The sequence below is a fragment of the Carassius auratus genome, chromosome 30, assembly GCF_003368295.1.
Source record: "Carassius auratus strain Wakin chromosome 30, ASM336829v1, whole genome shotgun sequence".
Classification (NCBI taxonomy): Eukaryota; Metazoa; Chordata; class Actinopteri; order Cypriniformes; family Cyprinidae; genus Carassius; species Carassius auratus.
Genome location: NC_039272.1, coordinates 16,305,708 through 16,322,378, shown reverse-complemented (window position 1 = coordinate 16,322,378; position 16,671 = coordinate 16,305,708). Strand labels below are relative to the sequence as shown.

General features: G+C 37.8%; 1 protein-coding gene across 12 annotated transcripts in view; it reads left to right on the top strand.

Annotated features, from left to right (window-relative positions):
* The window catches only part of arvcfb (ARVCF delta catenin family member b), a 175,206-nt gene that overhangs the window by 112,983 nt on the left and 45,552 nt on the right, over positions 1 to 16,671 (top strand). For 8 of the 12 annotated variants that reach the window (XM_026211744.1, XM_026211735.1, XM_026211740.1 and 5 more), the window contains 5 exons: positions 1,749 to 1,907; positions 2,514 to 2,534; positions 4,214 to 4,330; positions 6,629 to 7,248; positions 15,291 to 15,793. In XM_026211744.1, coding sequence (XP_026067529.1) covers positions 1,782 to 1,907; positions 2,514 to 2,534; positions 4,214 to 4,330; positions 6,629 to 7,248; positions 15,291 to 15,793 — 1,387 coding nt within the window. In that variant the 5' untranslated portion in view covers positions 1,749 to 1,781. The remainder of the gene's footprint in view (positions 1 to 1,748; positions 1,908 to 2,513; positions 2,535 to 4,213; positions 4,331 to 6,628; positions 7,249 to 15,290; positions 15,794 to 16,671) is intronic. The other 4 variants (XM_026211742.1, XM_026211738.1, XM_026211739.1 and 1 more) reach the window with 2 other exon arrangements.

The window sequence follows — 16,671 nt, the reverse complement described above, 5'->3', positions numbered from 1 at the left end:
CAAAGTGATCATTGGCCTCTCTGAAGCTGTTCCCAAGGGTATCCTCTTCGTTTTGTGGGACGACCTTTTCTAGACAGTGCCTGGAGGATTGATGTAGCCTCTGTATCGTGATAATTTAACCAATAATGTCCCCAGAGAGATATTTTCTTTGCCTTTTTCTTTATTTTTTGAATGTTTATCTTCAACAATTTTGGAATTTGTTTTAGTTTTCACAGCTTTTTCTGAAAAAAGAAAAGAAAAGTATCCCTTAATGTTAATATTAATGTTTTACAGATAGCTGACAATTCCAAGAATATTGTTAAGAATTCCTGAGTTTAAAAGATATCACTGAGAACTATTTTTCAGTGTTTGTAATTGCGTACAAAGAAAAGATTAACACTATATTTTGCTCCTTCAGGCTGACAATAAATTGCAATGAATTGCAACCAACGTATGTGTGGAACCGAGACCCAGCTTCGATTCTTATTAACATAATGTCATTAGAAACAGATACTTTCAGTCTTCATTTGTCATGTTATGCCATGATTCCCATATAAAAATCCATGCTGAAAAGAGGCATATTTATCTGTGCTTTCACAGGGGTGCTAATAGGCTCTTTAAAAGTCTCTCATTACTTTCTCATATTGAATTCTGCTCAAGTCTGCTTCTGGGCTGTCAGAAAGTTAATCAAAGCTTTGTTTCTGTGCGGTACGCCTGCATAATCCATGTGGCACTCAGCTATTAGGAGTGAGCCACTTCAGTTGAGATGGTTTTTTTATCCTCATCAATCATCGGTTTCAATCGATTCATGTACTGACAGTCCTGTCTTAGGCCAATTAATGGAACAATTAAAATGTAATCACTCCAGAAGGAAGAAAAAGTTTCTTTTGACTTCAGTTTCTCTTAGAAGAATATAGTTCTGAGGTTGGACAGGCAGCCGCTCGAACTGCCAGCGCAGAGAAATGATACTGACACATGAAAGGCTAGAAGTCAATGATTAGCAAGACAGGCTATGGATCAATTTGGCCCAGGCGCAGACTTTGAAGCCTTCCGCTATGCTAATCAATGAAAAACTGCCTGCTCGTTAATGCATTCAAAGATGGATGGAAGACAAATGGCTACCTCTGGCATCATCCCTCAGCGGCCCTCCTGTGGCCTCTGCCAACACACACACAAGTTCTCCCCAGACTGATTGTAGTGTTTGCTGTTGTTTCTTTGTTTTATTTGTAGTGTTTCTACAGTTGCCTCAACCACTTTGCTTCATAATTTCATTAACAAGCGCAATAGCTTCAGGAAGCATTTAATCTTTGATTATTTGTATGTTGGTTTTTTACCATCTTGCCTGATGACATGACGTCTCAAGAGCTTCATTTATTCTTCAACCAACATATTGAACCCTCTTATTTATACCCTTTCACTTTGATACGGACATCTCTGAAATGTGTGACATATTGATTTGGTCCAGCGAGTTGATTCTGGAATAAATGTTGCTACTGTCAGACTGATTCATCATTAACTCTGAAATTCATGAGTATTCTTCAATGATTCATTAAAAAAGGCAGCTTCTGAGCACATTCACTATACTGCATTGAGTGCCTGCTCAAGTCATTCCTTTGCTATGTGCACTCTTATGAGTAGAAAGGATTAGCGATATTAAAATATTCCCTCATCTATTATTAAAAGCTCTAAAAAGGTTTTCCTGAACACCCAGCTAATCCCACAGCTGTGACCTCTGACCTTGAACCACCACCCTCTGCTTTGTCCCACAGGAGCAGAGCCCCAGTAATCAGACATCCCTGGCCATGATGCAGGAGCCCCAGGAGGTTGTGGAGGAGACTGTAACCATAGAGGAAGACCCCGGCACACCCACCTCTCATGTTTCTGTGGTTACTTCAGATGATGGGACTACACGCCGCACAGAGACTAAGGTACTCCTGCTTACATCGGCTACGTTTTCATATGTCTTTTGTTTGACTTTATTAGATATGCAAATGCACACAAGTGCTCATTCATGCTCACAGGATCTCATGCTGATGTTCTTTAATGAGGTACTACAAAGAAATAGAAAAACTCCTAAGAGATTAGCTGTTTTATATTTACCTAAAGGCTTAAGAAATAGGCTTAATGTCAGATGTTACTGAATATATTCATGCACTGCATAAGATTTTAAATTATAGAGAGAGATGTTTCGATGTGGTTTACAGTAGTCAGAGGGTTCTAGAACAAGCTGGTGTTTAATTTCACCCAATCAGCTCTTTAGTGATCAGACAGAGGGATTAACATGGCAGACTAGTGCCTCTTTACCAGTAACAAGGCTTAGCTGTATTGAACCTGAGAGAGTTTGCAAAAACACACAACAAAACACGTGAAAAAGTAAAAAGTACAGCTAAAAAGTAAAAAAATGTTGCTCCTAATATTCTAAAGAGAAACATTCTCAGTAATCGTAATAGCTCTGTTTTGATCGATTCATGTTGTAGTTTTGTAAGCCACATGGTCTTGATTTGCCTTTGCTTTTGTTTTGTTGTTTGTAAAAGGACAATGTGACTAATATGAAGGTGAGTTCAACTCTTTCCCTCACATACGCTTTCTCACACACCTCTTGTCAGTCACCATTATTTGTGCCCATTGAAGCTCAGCAATGCACAGCATCTCAGCGCTAGTCTGAAATCACTGCATAAAGCTTCATTTGGCAGAGCGGTCACCTCTTAACGCCCTTTACCGCTGCAGTCCTGCTCGTGACTTTACATACCCCTTGCAGATTCTGCCAAATGTTTATCATTTATAAATAAATAAAAAATTGAGAGATCATACAAATTGCATTTAAAAAAAAATACTGCCCTGATGATCGTGACAGTGATGATAACATAAACGGACAGCTATTTTGCCATATAGTAAGAAAGGAGTGCTGACAGCTTCTCGTTGCTATGGAAACAATGAAACTAAATTTTGAATCTACCTCCATTAAACCAAGTCCCCACCCTATTGTTTTTTTTTCATCAATGTATTTCACAATTTAGAAGAAAAGATCTGTCACTACTTTGATTACATTACAGCTATAAATATGTTTCTGAGGCTATACACACACAAAAAAAAAAGACTTGTGATCACTTATTTTTCAAAACATCTTACACATTCTGCAAAGGGCGTGTAAATTTATGAGAAAGGGATTATGTAAAGAGTAAAATACATACAAAATCAGTGTGCACATGAAACCAAGTAGCTGTATGCATGCACAACTATTAGCATTAACTAATGTTCACATAGAAACAGCTCTGTCCTGTAACACAACTGACAGTTGATGCAAAGTGGGAGGAAGTGAAGGGTAAAGTATGTTCTTACTGCTGCACTGTGTATCACCATTACACCACTCACACACTGCCAAACCTGTGAAACGCACCAAGGAATAACATCACAGAGTGTGAGGGGCATGTGTGTACAGATTTGTAGGTCCTTTTGTCACATGTTGTTGTATTTGGGCTGATATTGGGGTTGCGGAGACAAGCTTATAGTCACGTAAATACATCAACTCCAGCTGCAGAGCTCTGGATGTATTTGAAGTACCTTTACATTCACAGTCAGCATCAATGTACTTCCTAAAGAAACCGCTGCATTTCATTACATCTAATGATCTTGATCAAATTCAGATGAGCTGTAGAGATAACCAAGAAAATATTACAGCTGCAATGCTTATTTACTGATAGAAATTGAATTGTATGAAAAACAGATATTGATGAATTAATTTACTTCAATCAGTCACTACAAAGGTTACTTAAAATCATGTCTAATAAAATAAATAAATGTAATGTTTTAAGCTTTTTTTTTAGTTGAAAAGTTAAACAGCTTATGTGTAGAAGCCTTGGATGTTTCTTTCTCTGCTTCTGTGTTTTCTCCTCTTGAAAACCGTCCAGCTTTCTCCTGCTATTAAATTATTTCTATTAAAATTTTCTATTAAATCCTTGAATTACTCTTTTGTGAGGGACAAAATGAGACAATAAAAACAATATTTTGTCTCAAAGGCATTCTTATGTTTTCTTGCTTAGGCCAGATAATTCACATCAAAAATTAATTCTCTTGCCCAGTTTGTGTTTTGGAGTGTTCTGGACTCATTAACAAGGCTTCAAGGGAAAATTTCTTTAACTGTTTCCCTTTCATTTTTGTTATAAGACTTGACGTTTCCATATCGCTGTATACTTCTCTAACTCATGCCTCCTGAACTAACATACTTTCACTGTAGGTGACCAAGGTGGTTAAAACCATCACACGCCGAACCTTCAAGCCAGTGATCCTGACACAGTCCAAACCATCTACTCCCGCACCTCCATCTACACCAACACCATCAGAAACAAAACCTGTAAAGAGTGCTTCTGGTTGCTGTGTCTCTGCCTCCTATCTTTCATCTCACTAAGTGTGTCTGTAACTCACAGCTGGTGTGGCAGCGCTCTGTAAAACTAAATTCCAGGGAGATCATAAAACCTATATAGAACTGTAAAATCTGTCCATGACGCCTGCATGCACCTTTTACCGTCGAACATTAGTAAACACAGCCATGTCTGCAGATAGATACCTTTCATTAGTGCAACAGTAGCCTTGGTGGTTAAGCTCAGTCTAAATATAAGCCTCAGTGTACTTCTATCTTTTTTTAATCTTTAAACCATGTTTCACACACAATTTCAGTAATCCATTTAAAGCAACTTATTGTATATATACTGTATATACATATATACACACACACACACACACACACACAGTATATATGTGTATACTGTAAATATGCATTTTTACAGGGAAATTTGATTTAAAAAATGTTAATCTAAATACACACACATACATACATACGTACATACATATATATGTATGTATATACACGTGTATATACATATATATGTATGTATATACACGTGTGCGTGTATATATATACACGCACACACACACACACACATTTTTAAATTAACATTTATTTAATGCAAGTTCTCAGGCATTTATCAAGAAAAATCAAATAAAGATTATAAGGAGAACCCAATTCAAAATTCATTGTTGAAGCATGATTTCTGCATCTCACTTTGGTGTCTGTTTTAACATGTTAACTTCATGTGTGGGTGTTAAGGGGTGTTCACACTGACAGCGACTTGAAGAAACGGAGCAATTTAGTCATTTATTTTGAGTTGCCAGTTTGAGGCAGCATGAGCAACAGAGACAGTTGGCGATGCAACAAGGAAGCAACACTGACAACAACCAGTAGGAGTGCAGACAGTTCACCTTACAGCTGCACATGTAATTCACCTCATAAATACAGTTGGATACTGCAATCGAGTGTAAATGTCTACTTCCAAACAACTGTATAGCAGTTTGTTGATGTCTCCCAGTTAAATTGCCAACAGTGAGATCGCTGCTTTGATCTTAATGTTTGTTCAAATTAACTGCAGCTCCCCCAAAAGCTGCATACTCCATTAGTTAAACCCATACTGAGGTCTGTAACAGTGAAATAGCTGTGACTGTGGTTACAGATCTTCCCTCCCTTTAGACATAGGCACTTCCTTTGTGATGTTACGCACTGACAACTGGCCATGTGGCTTGTAAGGGTTCACATACAAATTCACGCAATCGTGGTTCATCTCCAATGATGATTAATTTTTATCAAGCTCATTAATTTCCAAGATAAATTTACAGCCATGGACAAAATAGCCAATTAATTGCTTTGCGGAATTCACTGAGCAGCAAATTGGTTTCTGTATCAGCATTGAACCTTCAGGAGCAGCAGCACTCCATCCTCTTGACAGGCAGACATTTTGTAGAATAAGGGACTGGATTAGCACTCAGAGGGGAATAGTGATTTATTTAAGTTGAGTCATAAAGACGTCAGCGCCCTGTGATAGACACAGAGAACAAGAGCATCACTCAGGTCCATGTAGTCTGGTGGCAGTTCTTATGTTGATTGATTTACTGTTGTCATGTACACTGTTCTCTCTTAGTATGGGGTAATGGTTTACTTAAAGATTCCTCTAAAGGGTGTGTTAAAAGAATTTGATGAATGCATCCTTGCTGAATAAAAGTAATTTCTAAAAATAAAAAAATAAAAAAATCTAAAATTACATCTGGACTGTATTTAATGTTGATAAGTCTTGTAAAAACAATATAGCATGTGAAAAGTTTTCTATAGCTAGATATAACATTAGTCCCTTAATTTAAGTAGTAAAGAACGTTTGTTGCTGCTAGGGTTTTTGTGAGTTTTTGTGATGAGAAACTTTGTAACAACTTCAACCAAGAGCGCACAAGCCTTATATTTTCAGTTCTGGCAGTATCGTTACTGATGAACACAAAGCCTTTTAAAAGACTGGAAAAGATCTCCAGTCATTTCAATATTACTCAGCCAGCTCACAGTGTGACATCCACTTCCCTGCTGATGTTAGACCACTAAGTCAGTGTGCTGCATTTCACTCATAAATGCCTGTGGTTGTTTTGGCTGCTATGATTTGAGCAATCTGACATAACAGCTGCATTTTGAATGGTCCTCATATCACATATAGGCCATGCACAAGGCATAAAAGACATGAAATGGCTCACTCTAGTTCTACATAAAAAGCACAAACTTTCACTTCAGGAATTACGATTTGAAATTCTGCTAACTCTGTTGCTTTTTCCATCATCGTAGGTCACTAAGATGGTGAAAACAGTGACAACACGGACAGTTCGACAGGTGCCGCTGGGTCCCGATGGCCTTCCTCTTCCAGAGGGCTCGTCTCCACTGGGAAGCTACACTGACTCCATTGATCGGCGCTACATGAAAAACGGCGAGCGCTTCATCACACCCCAGGCCACTTCTACCCTGACACGCTCATACAACAATTACAGCGACTCCTACAATGACACTCCAGACAGTCAGTTTCGCCATTACGCTCTTCACGATGGATATGGAGACGTCCCCGACAACTATGGAAGTCTGTCTCGTGGAGTCAATTACAGGCCTTATCGGCCCTACATGCCCACTGGTGGATACCGGCCGGAGAACAGCTACACTCTCCCTATCCGCAAGGACGACTATGGCCATGTGGCCCAGCCTCAAGTCCCAATGGGAAGTAGCACTGTGGATCTCAATCGTTCTCAGCCTGAGCGCTTTCAACCCGAACCCTACGGCCTGGAAGACGACCGCCGCAGTCTAGGCCCAGATGATGAAGAGCCGTATGACCTAGAGCCTGATTATTCCACGGCTAACCGCCGCACACTGCCCGGACGTACCATTCGAGAGCCATTGCGCAACGGCCCCCGCATGAGGTAAGAATCGTGCGGTTGTTTTGTTTTGTTTTTTTGCTTGTGCTGCTGTGGGTTAGCTCTGTCTTTTGTCCATAATTGTAAGCAGCTTTGATGTGATTGCCTTTTGAAGAGATTCAAAGCTCCAGCTCCTGAGAAGCACATAGATGCAGGTTCTCCTTTCATATAATGGAAGGTTATTTCTCAGCAGAATTAGCTTTCAGTATCCAATGTAATTATTAACTATTACATTAAAAAACTAAATCTGCAGCTATATTTAATGATTAATAATATTAATTTATTATAAATAAAGACAATTTTATTTTATTATTCTGTTTGCTACCAGTAATTGCTTGAATAGGTTACATTAGACAAAATTATCAAAATCTTTATTCATAATTCTGAGACTGGATGAAATACATAAAACTATTTGTTAAAATATATTTATTACACAGTGCCTTAGTTCACTGACAAGCTACGCAATGTTGTGAATCATAATCGCAGACAATACATTGGTGATAATGAACGTGATATTGCGTAGCTTGTCAGTGAACTATGGCTCTGTGTAGTAAATGCCTCTCCATCTGAAAGCAGGTGATGCAGATTTACTACTAATCACAGAACCGGCTTTAATGTCGAGATGTGCATGATCATCGCATTTGATTATTTAATAGAATATCACAGAATAAGACTAGAACTAGAATAAGGCTCTCAGCCAATCAGATTCAATTCAAGAAAACAAAAGATATTTATTATTATTATTTAATATTATTATATTATTATTTAATGTATCCTTAACAGTCTTGTATTGGTACAGTTTGATATTGGATGGATGGATGTTGAAATTAGAGATTGCACACTTTTTTTAATTGTTTTGCTAATATTTGTTTGTGCTTGAGTTAAGTAAGGGTTCAGTTTTTCTCTCCACCTCTAAATGTTCTCCCTCTTGAGATGAGCAACCTTTGCTTTCACAACCAAAGACAGTTGAAATCTATTTACCTCCTTAAAAAGGACATATTTTTCTGTTGTTCTGACCCCAGCGTGCTCTTTGCAGAGATTAGAAAATGTACAGCAAATGACAGCTGACATAAAGCAGAGGATATAAAGCAGATGTGTGTAATGAAGAGCTCTTCTTTTTGATCAGTGATTTCTTTCTTTATGGTAGATGATGATAGAACATTTATACAGTATTTTTTATCTTCTAAGACAGAACAGGGAGGAAAGGAGAGATGTTGTTATCATGAAACATGTTTTCTTTGTCATACTCCTCTAATCAATATCGGCACATTCCTCATTATGACAGTCCTGTGTGTTGCGGGAACACAGATTCTTTTTAATTAGGACGCACACATATATCCAGCAGACTATCACCGTCACAAACAGCATACACAACTTTTGTCCACTTACTCTTTTTCAGCCCGTAATGTATTTGTGTACATCCGTGCAAAAATTATAGTGTAATTAGCAGTGATGTCACCCCTCTTACTCCGAATGTCAAAGTCTTGCGTTTTGCATCCATCATTAGCATTCCCATAATAACAGATGCTGACAAAAATCTCACTAATGAATGTGTAAAATTAATATGTTAATTAGAGCTTATTGCTTTGCAGTTTGGAAACCCGCAATTATAAAACAGCCAAAATTGCATCATTTTGCCAAGAAATGGTTGCCAGTGCCGTGTCTGCATGGTTACTGTGCATTGAATTTGTTAAGCGACTCTAGGTCTCTTCTTTATCTCTCTTTCTCTATCTCAGTGGAGCTGTTGTTGTCAGAGTGATTAATAGTCTCTGGTGAACCCTGCCAGACAAAGGGGGCGTCTCGTCTCCAGCTATATCTCTAATGGTTCATCACTCTTTAGCTGATCCTTCCTGCACCTGCCACAGCAGAGCAGCCATAAGCTCGTCATGCAGAAATCTCCCTGGAGACCACCAGGGACCACTTCCTATGTGCTCATGCTGAACTGAAAACAGTTATATAGTGAAGTCAGAAAGAGAAAAATATTCCAGCCTTTATATGGAAGTTTGGTCATGGGAATAAAGACTTCAGTTGAGTTGGTGAAAGTATTATATTGTAATGTAGTGCAGAATCAAGTTTTTATTTAGTACCAGTTAATTGTTTTCACACATGCATTCTTCCTCTTGTAAAATATAATTCTAAAATATAGCGCAACGCACACATGGCAATCAGTGTAGTCTGTTTTCAGAACAAATTAAGCTTGTAAGACTTTTCTTTTTAAGTGAATTACTAACTTGCAACACTGCCATTGTAGTCGGATTCCCAAACAAATGATTTGAATGAATTGGTTCTTTCTAGTGAATCAAACAGTGTAGCTCAGTTCTCAAAAGAATGATTCTTATTAGCTGGTTCATTTTAGAGAATCAAAGTCAGATAGCACAACCACTGAAGCTCGTTTCCCGTAGAAATGACTGTAATGAGTGGACTTTAAAAGTCTTGAATGAATCACTAATGGAACTATTAAACAGTGTTTGTAGTTGTATTATACTATTAATTTCAACATGAAAGCAATGTTTGTTTGTTTTTTTGCCATGGTACCCATGGTATTTTGGGGGCATTTCTATAAAGTACTATACAGTATAACCGCAAAAGCACCTGTGATTTTTATTTATTTATTATTATTATTTTTTAAGTATTATTTATTGTGATTCATGATTTATTTATAAAGCATTTCATCAGGTGACGATTTCTCAGATAAAGTGAAAGATCTGTTCCTTTTTTTCTCACTTGAATCCACAAGTAATTGCTCTTTATAAGAATTGCACGAATGATTTGAGTGAAATGAGTGATATCTCAGAACTGTGAGACTCTCGGAATAATATGAAACTCTTGCAAATATGCTAATGTTCTCCTCTCTTTTTTTCTATTCGGAGGCATAAGCATTTATCCAGAAAATCTAGAAATAAATAATTCAGAGAAAGGAAATTATGTCAGAACAAAATGGATGTAACATAACTGGGGCACATAACTATGTGGTTTTTGCTGGCAACGAACAAAAAACACAGACACAAATATTTCTGGAACTTGAAGAACATTTGACTCATAATCGAGGCATAAAATATGTTGTAATAAGTTCAGAGCACCACATCTTGTGGAAGAGCATCGTGTAGTCAAAGTGCTTTCATGTGCTACGAATACACTCGTATATAAATTCAAGGCATTGATGTTTGCTTACAAAACTACCCCTGGCTCTAGATCCATTTACATAAATGTATTACATCAGACTTATGTGCCCTCTAGAAGCTTGCGTTCTGCTCGTGAACATCACTTGATTGTGCCATCCCAAAGAAGCACAAAGTCACTTTTACGGACTTTAAATATTTATGAATTTAAATGTTCCCTCCTGGTGGAATGACCTGCCCAACTCAATCCGAGCAGCTGAGTCCTTACCATCTTCAAGAATCAGCTTATAACCCATCTCTTCCATCTTTATTTGACCCTCTAACTTTAGCACTCACTATTCTAATTCTATTCTGTAAAAAAAAAAATCTAACTTTCTTTCTAATCGTAAAAAGACCTCTAACACTAGCTTGCTCAGTTCTTTTTCTATTCTGTTTTCTTTTTATTTATTATATTATTTAAAAGCCCTTGCTATGTGTACTATGTTAAGCTAACTGAGACTTGTTATAGCACTTATATTACTGCTCTTTTTGTTGTCTTTGATTGCTTCCACTGTCCTCACTTGTAAGTCGCTTTGGATAAAAGTGTTTGCTAAATGAATAAATGTAAATGTAAATATACAATGACAGCAATTTAAATGCAAATCTTGACATTCCCATCGCTCAGTCCACAGGGTTTAGCATGCATCTGAACTGTTTAAGTAATTTCAGTTTGCAAAGCTCTCTGTGTTTGTGTGAGGGGGGGGGGGGGGGGGGAGAGACAAGGAAAGAGATAAAACTATCTGTACAATGGCAGTGTTATGAACAATCATTCTGAGCCCTTTCGTTGTCTCAAAGTGATCTTTTCACTCTGCACCTGACACCATTGTGGCATCTTTCTGATAAGTAGAAGCTTTTTGGCTGAAATAAATCATTTCATCTAGTAAATAATACTGTTCCAAAAATATGGATATTTTTAATCCTTTTATCTGGTCCTGTCTATGCAATTACACTGGCCAAGGCTGTTAAAAAGCATGATAGAAGCAGTCATGATGGCCAAAAGCTAATAGAATAATAGCTTTGTGTGCAGATCAGAGCAAAACTTGTCAAAAGTTATTATTCACTACTAATTTTCCTCTCCAGCTAGCTGTTAGTTCTGAAACAGTAAACAGATGATAGAACACCATCTGATCATTCATTGTGATTTGTACCCCAAAACAGAAATATTGATTCATTTATTGATACGATTCTTGACTTTGAGGTTTAATTCACTGATTCATTGGTCCAGTGGTCAGTTTGAAGTGTGAACTATGTATAGACGAGCTGTTTCTCACAAAAAAGCTGTTGTTTTAATAGGTGCCTTTCTATCTACATGCTGACTGGCAGTGATGCAGCAGAGAAGCTGCCTTTTGTTTAAGATACAGCACATGTCTTTATTTCCAGTCTGAGTAAACCAGCAGCAAAAACCTCAAATTACTGCTGAGTTTTCTGGTGTATAAATTGAGGAATACCATTTTGTTTAAGCTGACCCAATCTTTTCAATTTCAAGATTAGTTTTGAGTGAAAAGTACTTAAAATAAGATTCTGCTGAAGAGTTATTTTAAGTTATCCAGTGCTTAGTTTGACTAGTGGGTGGAAGAAACAGCAAGTCACTCTGTAAATCCTATTATACTTGGTCATACACACCATCAAACGTGAGTCATGCTGCCTAAGCCTGTCTGCCCTTTCTTCAGTTTATTAGCTGCTCTGGTTAATTATTTGCATCAGCATGAGTCTTGGTGGGAAGAGTATTGAACTTTTTAACTCAAGTAGAAATAATGTATCCTGAGTGCCAGCCATGTTAATGTTGGTTTGCTCCCAACAGGTCTGGTCGGTCAGTTAATGATTACTTCATCATTCTGACACTGAATGGCACTTGGATGGCATTTCCAAAGCAATAAAATGCTTCCAAATTGACCATGTGGTCAGTAACCGCTCTCTTAATTTGCATGAAATCTGTTGGCATGTTACAATAATAAAGCAAACATGATTGTAATGAATGATGACCAGAGCTGGCCTTTGCAGCAGTTTCCTATGAACCTCAAACCGACACTAGAAATGAGAAGTAGAGAGTAGTAGTAGTTTATCATTATGTCGAAAGTCATTTCACTCACTGGTTACATAGGATATGTGTACCACACTTACCGTTTCAGTTTCTCACTTTTACATTTTTACAACTTTCACTGTCTCTGGTTACATTTGACTAAACCATTATTGGCATAATTGGTCGTAATTTAATTTACTGAAGGACTAAGTGCTAAAGGATTTTATTTGTATTTTTTTTACATAACTAAGAACTCTGAAAATAACTAAGGAGGATAATTAAATTTGAGGAAAACTTTTCTGAACAGTTACATTAAGCCTGTTGTGCAACCAACAATTTATTTGAATGGATTTGCTATTTTAGTCAAGGTGTAATGAAAGTGGAAAACACATTTTTCATCTTTATTTAATAAATTAAGCAAACTGTAAAAGTCTTTTATATTCACAAAGGTTGCATTTATTTGATCAATAAATTTGTCCTGTGATGGTAAAGCTGAATTTTCAGCAGCCCTTACTCCAGACACATGATCCGTCATAAATCATTCTAATTTGCTGATTTGCTGCTTGAAAATGGCTGTGCTGCTTAATACTTTTGTGGGAACTTGGGTAAATTTTTTTCACAAGGTTTTCTTTTAACAGGAATTCTTTGTAACACTGTAAAATCTTTATTGTTATTTTTGATCAATTGAATATCCTGGAATAAAATTACTAACCCTCCCCCCCGCCCCACCCCCACACACAAAAAAAGCCACAATCTTTGTGTCTAACAGGAGACATATCACCTGACAACATGTTGTAACCCTGCTCTGTCATACATTCCTTTAGTGTGCTTAAAATTCTTTTTCCCTCTGGGACCAATCAGATGATGTGTTCCTCATGTAGCATCAGAGTTAATGCCCCATTTCATGGCCAGATCATCTCTTTATGATGTCAGATGCATGAACTGCTCATTTGAAGCACTGCCGTGTAACATCTTGCTGAGATTTCCTCCCTCTGTAATGTGCCCTCAAATCAAAGTTGCGGTACATAATTAACATAAAACTCTCATTAAAAGTGCATCCCTCACATCCGCCAACATTCTCAGCTGCGGCCCATTTTGTCAAGTCACACATCAAAGACTTTGTTCACACTGTGTGTAAATCCGATTTGTTTTTCAAATCCTGTCTTTAGCAGTCTTTTCATAACAGTCTTTTTTGCACTGGCATTTTAGAAGTGATTAAATCTGATAATATATACATGTATGTATGTGTAATATAAGATTTGGAAATGTGTTTTTTCCCCTCGCTGTTCAGACGACAAGCAAAAGATTAAGATATAAACAACATTTCCTCTGTGGATTCATGAATGCTGTCAATAGTGGTGGCTTTATATTTGCACATTTGGTCCTTAGTGCTCTGAATTTCTAGTACACCTTGTTTTTCCCACCTAGAGTGAGATGAGGACAGAAAATGAGCTGGGAATGCAGAGAAAGAGTGATGGTGAGTAAGTGGCGCAGGGGTTTAATATTTCTATGCCAATTTAGGAGTACCACCACAGGGACATCTCTGTTTTGTTCACACTGATAATAAAGCATGCTGAGACTCCTATCAGAGATTGATGTAACCTCCCTGATGTGTACAGCACAGCCCCAGACATGTTATTTCTAACTTCTACGCTATAGAGAACAAGAAATGTTGGAGTAAAATATCATGTGGGCTCATGAGAGCCTCCAGCCGCCTGCAGTCACTGCCGCAGAATAAGAATGTTAATGTTAATATAAGTTATCATAAATAACCCATATGGTATACACTGATGATGACGTGCAGAGATTCTTTTTGAATAACAAATAAAATCAGTTTCTACTTCATTCATTCTTTGAATTTGTTGGAAGTATTTTGGGTTATTTAATACGCAGCTTCAAATGTACAAGGCTGTGTATTGCTGGATAAAAATCTTACTGACTGAGTTAAAATCAGCCATTGCCACTTCAGGGTTTGTGTGATGCCTCAGAGAAATGCAAAACTCTAATTTCTAATCTAATCTAATTTCCAAGGTGTCTGAAGTAGTAGGAAATGTTCCCACTGAGCATTTGTTTGCAAACTGCATTTTCAGTCTATAGGGCTCTTTTGTCGGCTTAATGGTCACTCTATGTTGCATTAGGGCTTTTTTTCATCCGCTTTGGACTTTTATGCCTTTCTCTGCAGATGTGATGAAGTATACCATGAAAAGGTTCATTTACACTTTCTAAGACATCACAGTAGCAACATAAACAGTTGTGTGCTACAAATAGTAAAAACGTATAAATTGCATGTACTTCTCCTTTTTTTTTCAAAGCATAATCAGTGTCAATTTACAATGAATATTTCAGAAACGCACATTGATTATTCCATTTCCTACTGTATCCTACAATATCGATTGCTTGCTTGTGACAGGGAGCTCTCAGAAAAGTCCAGAGCTGGGATTCTCCCAGTGGGAGTAATGCTGTACTATTCAGATTACTCATAGTGGGGAAGCCATCCATCGCTCCCTGCCCATCTGTCTCCCTTTCTCTTTCTATCTTTGTTTCCAGTCTGTTCTATATTTGCTCTGGGCCATGCAGGCTCTCTGTTTTCCCTGATGCTGTATCCCATCCATCATTAATTAAAGAAAGAGAGAACATCACTGCGTCCTGACAGACACAATTAATAGGGAAATTGCAGCAGTTCTTCTTATTGACGTGCTGTGGATTCTTTGACACCATAGTTAATAACTAAAGCGAACAGCCTTTTCTCTGTCGGTCGTACTTACTCCAAAACATATCTCAAATACAGAGCTTTTCATGCTTTCCTGCTCTTTGTTTGGTGTTACCTACCATTGGATGACCGATAAATCTTTTTGATTCACTTGTTACAGAGGCTACGAGGACCCCATTGAGGCTGAATTAATTGATGAAAGACACCCCTACATCCATGGCATGTACCCAGCACCTCTTGCCCAACCTGAGAGGGGCAGCTTGGCCAGTTTAGATCGCATGGGTGGCCGTCGCTCCCCCTCGATTGACAGCATCCGCAAAGACCCGCGGTGGAGGGACCCCGACCTGCCCGAGGTCATCGCCATGCTAGGTCACCCCATCGATCCGGTCAAATCCAATGCAGCTGCCTACCTGCAGCATCTCTGCTATGAAAATGACAAGATAAAGAAGGATGTCAGGCAGCTGAAGGGGATCCCAGTGCTGGTGGGCTTGCTGGACCACCCTAAAGCTGAAGTCCATCGCAAGGCCTGCGGAGCTTTGAGAAACATCTCCTACGGCAAGGACCACGATAACAAAGTGGCCATAAAGAGCTGTGATGGGATTCCTGCTCTCATCCGTCTGCTGAGGAAAACCAGTGACATGGAGGTTCGGGAACTTATCACAGGTATGATATGATAATTATATCCATCCGCTCTGTTCCATACTGGAATTTAGCACTGTAATCATCAAAACAAAGGATAATTTGTATCAAAAGATATTTTATTTTATTTGAATGTATAATTTTGTCATATTTTGATCATGTGACACTGAAGACTTGAGTCAAGTCTGGCAAGAATCCTACTAACACTAGCCGTAGGCCTCTCTCATGTTTTATACGTTTAACACTAGAACCGCCAGCAGTTAAATTTTACCCATGTACATTACAACTGTATTTATATGGCTAAAGAACATAATATTTCACTGTATTATGCCACTGTCTTCACAAAGAATTGTCTAGAGTCATGAAATGATCATGTCTAGTCGTCAACTATATTTTTATCCTGTTGTTTTATGTTCAAGCCTTTTTAATGCAGGCTATATGAATCCATCATTGTCAGTAGCCTAAGGTTAAAAAAAAAAAAGCCTGCACTGACATCGGAAAATAGAAGGTAGTAGACTAAATATTCAGGTGGTACATTATTATACATTGTCATTAATCAATATATCAATATAACCCTTGCTATTTAAATAAATAATATAGCCTATAGACTATAATGAGAAATAATAATTCACCACTGCATAGGATGATGCGACGACAAATTCAAGTGCACAGCTAAATATTTATTAATTTATTTAGTTATTTCATTTATAGTTTGAATAAGAGAACTTTATAATGATGGTTCTCCAGAGCAGGCATTCAGTTTTTTCACAGATCATGAAAAAAATGTGTGACGTATAACTACTCCTCAACCTGCCTTAGTGATTAACTTTACAGCACACTGTTGCTTTCAGTCTTTCTACAGAATGGAGGGAATAAAGTGTGTAAGTTCCAAACCTAAACCC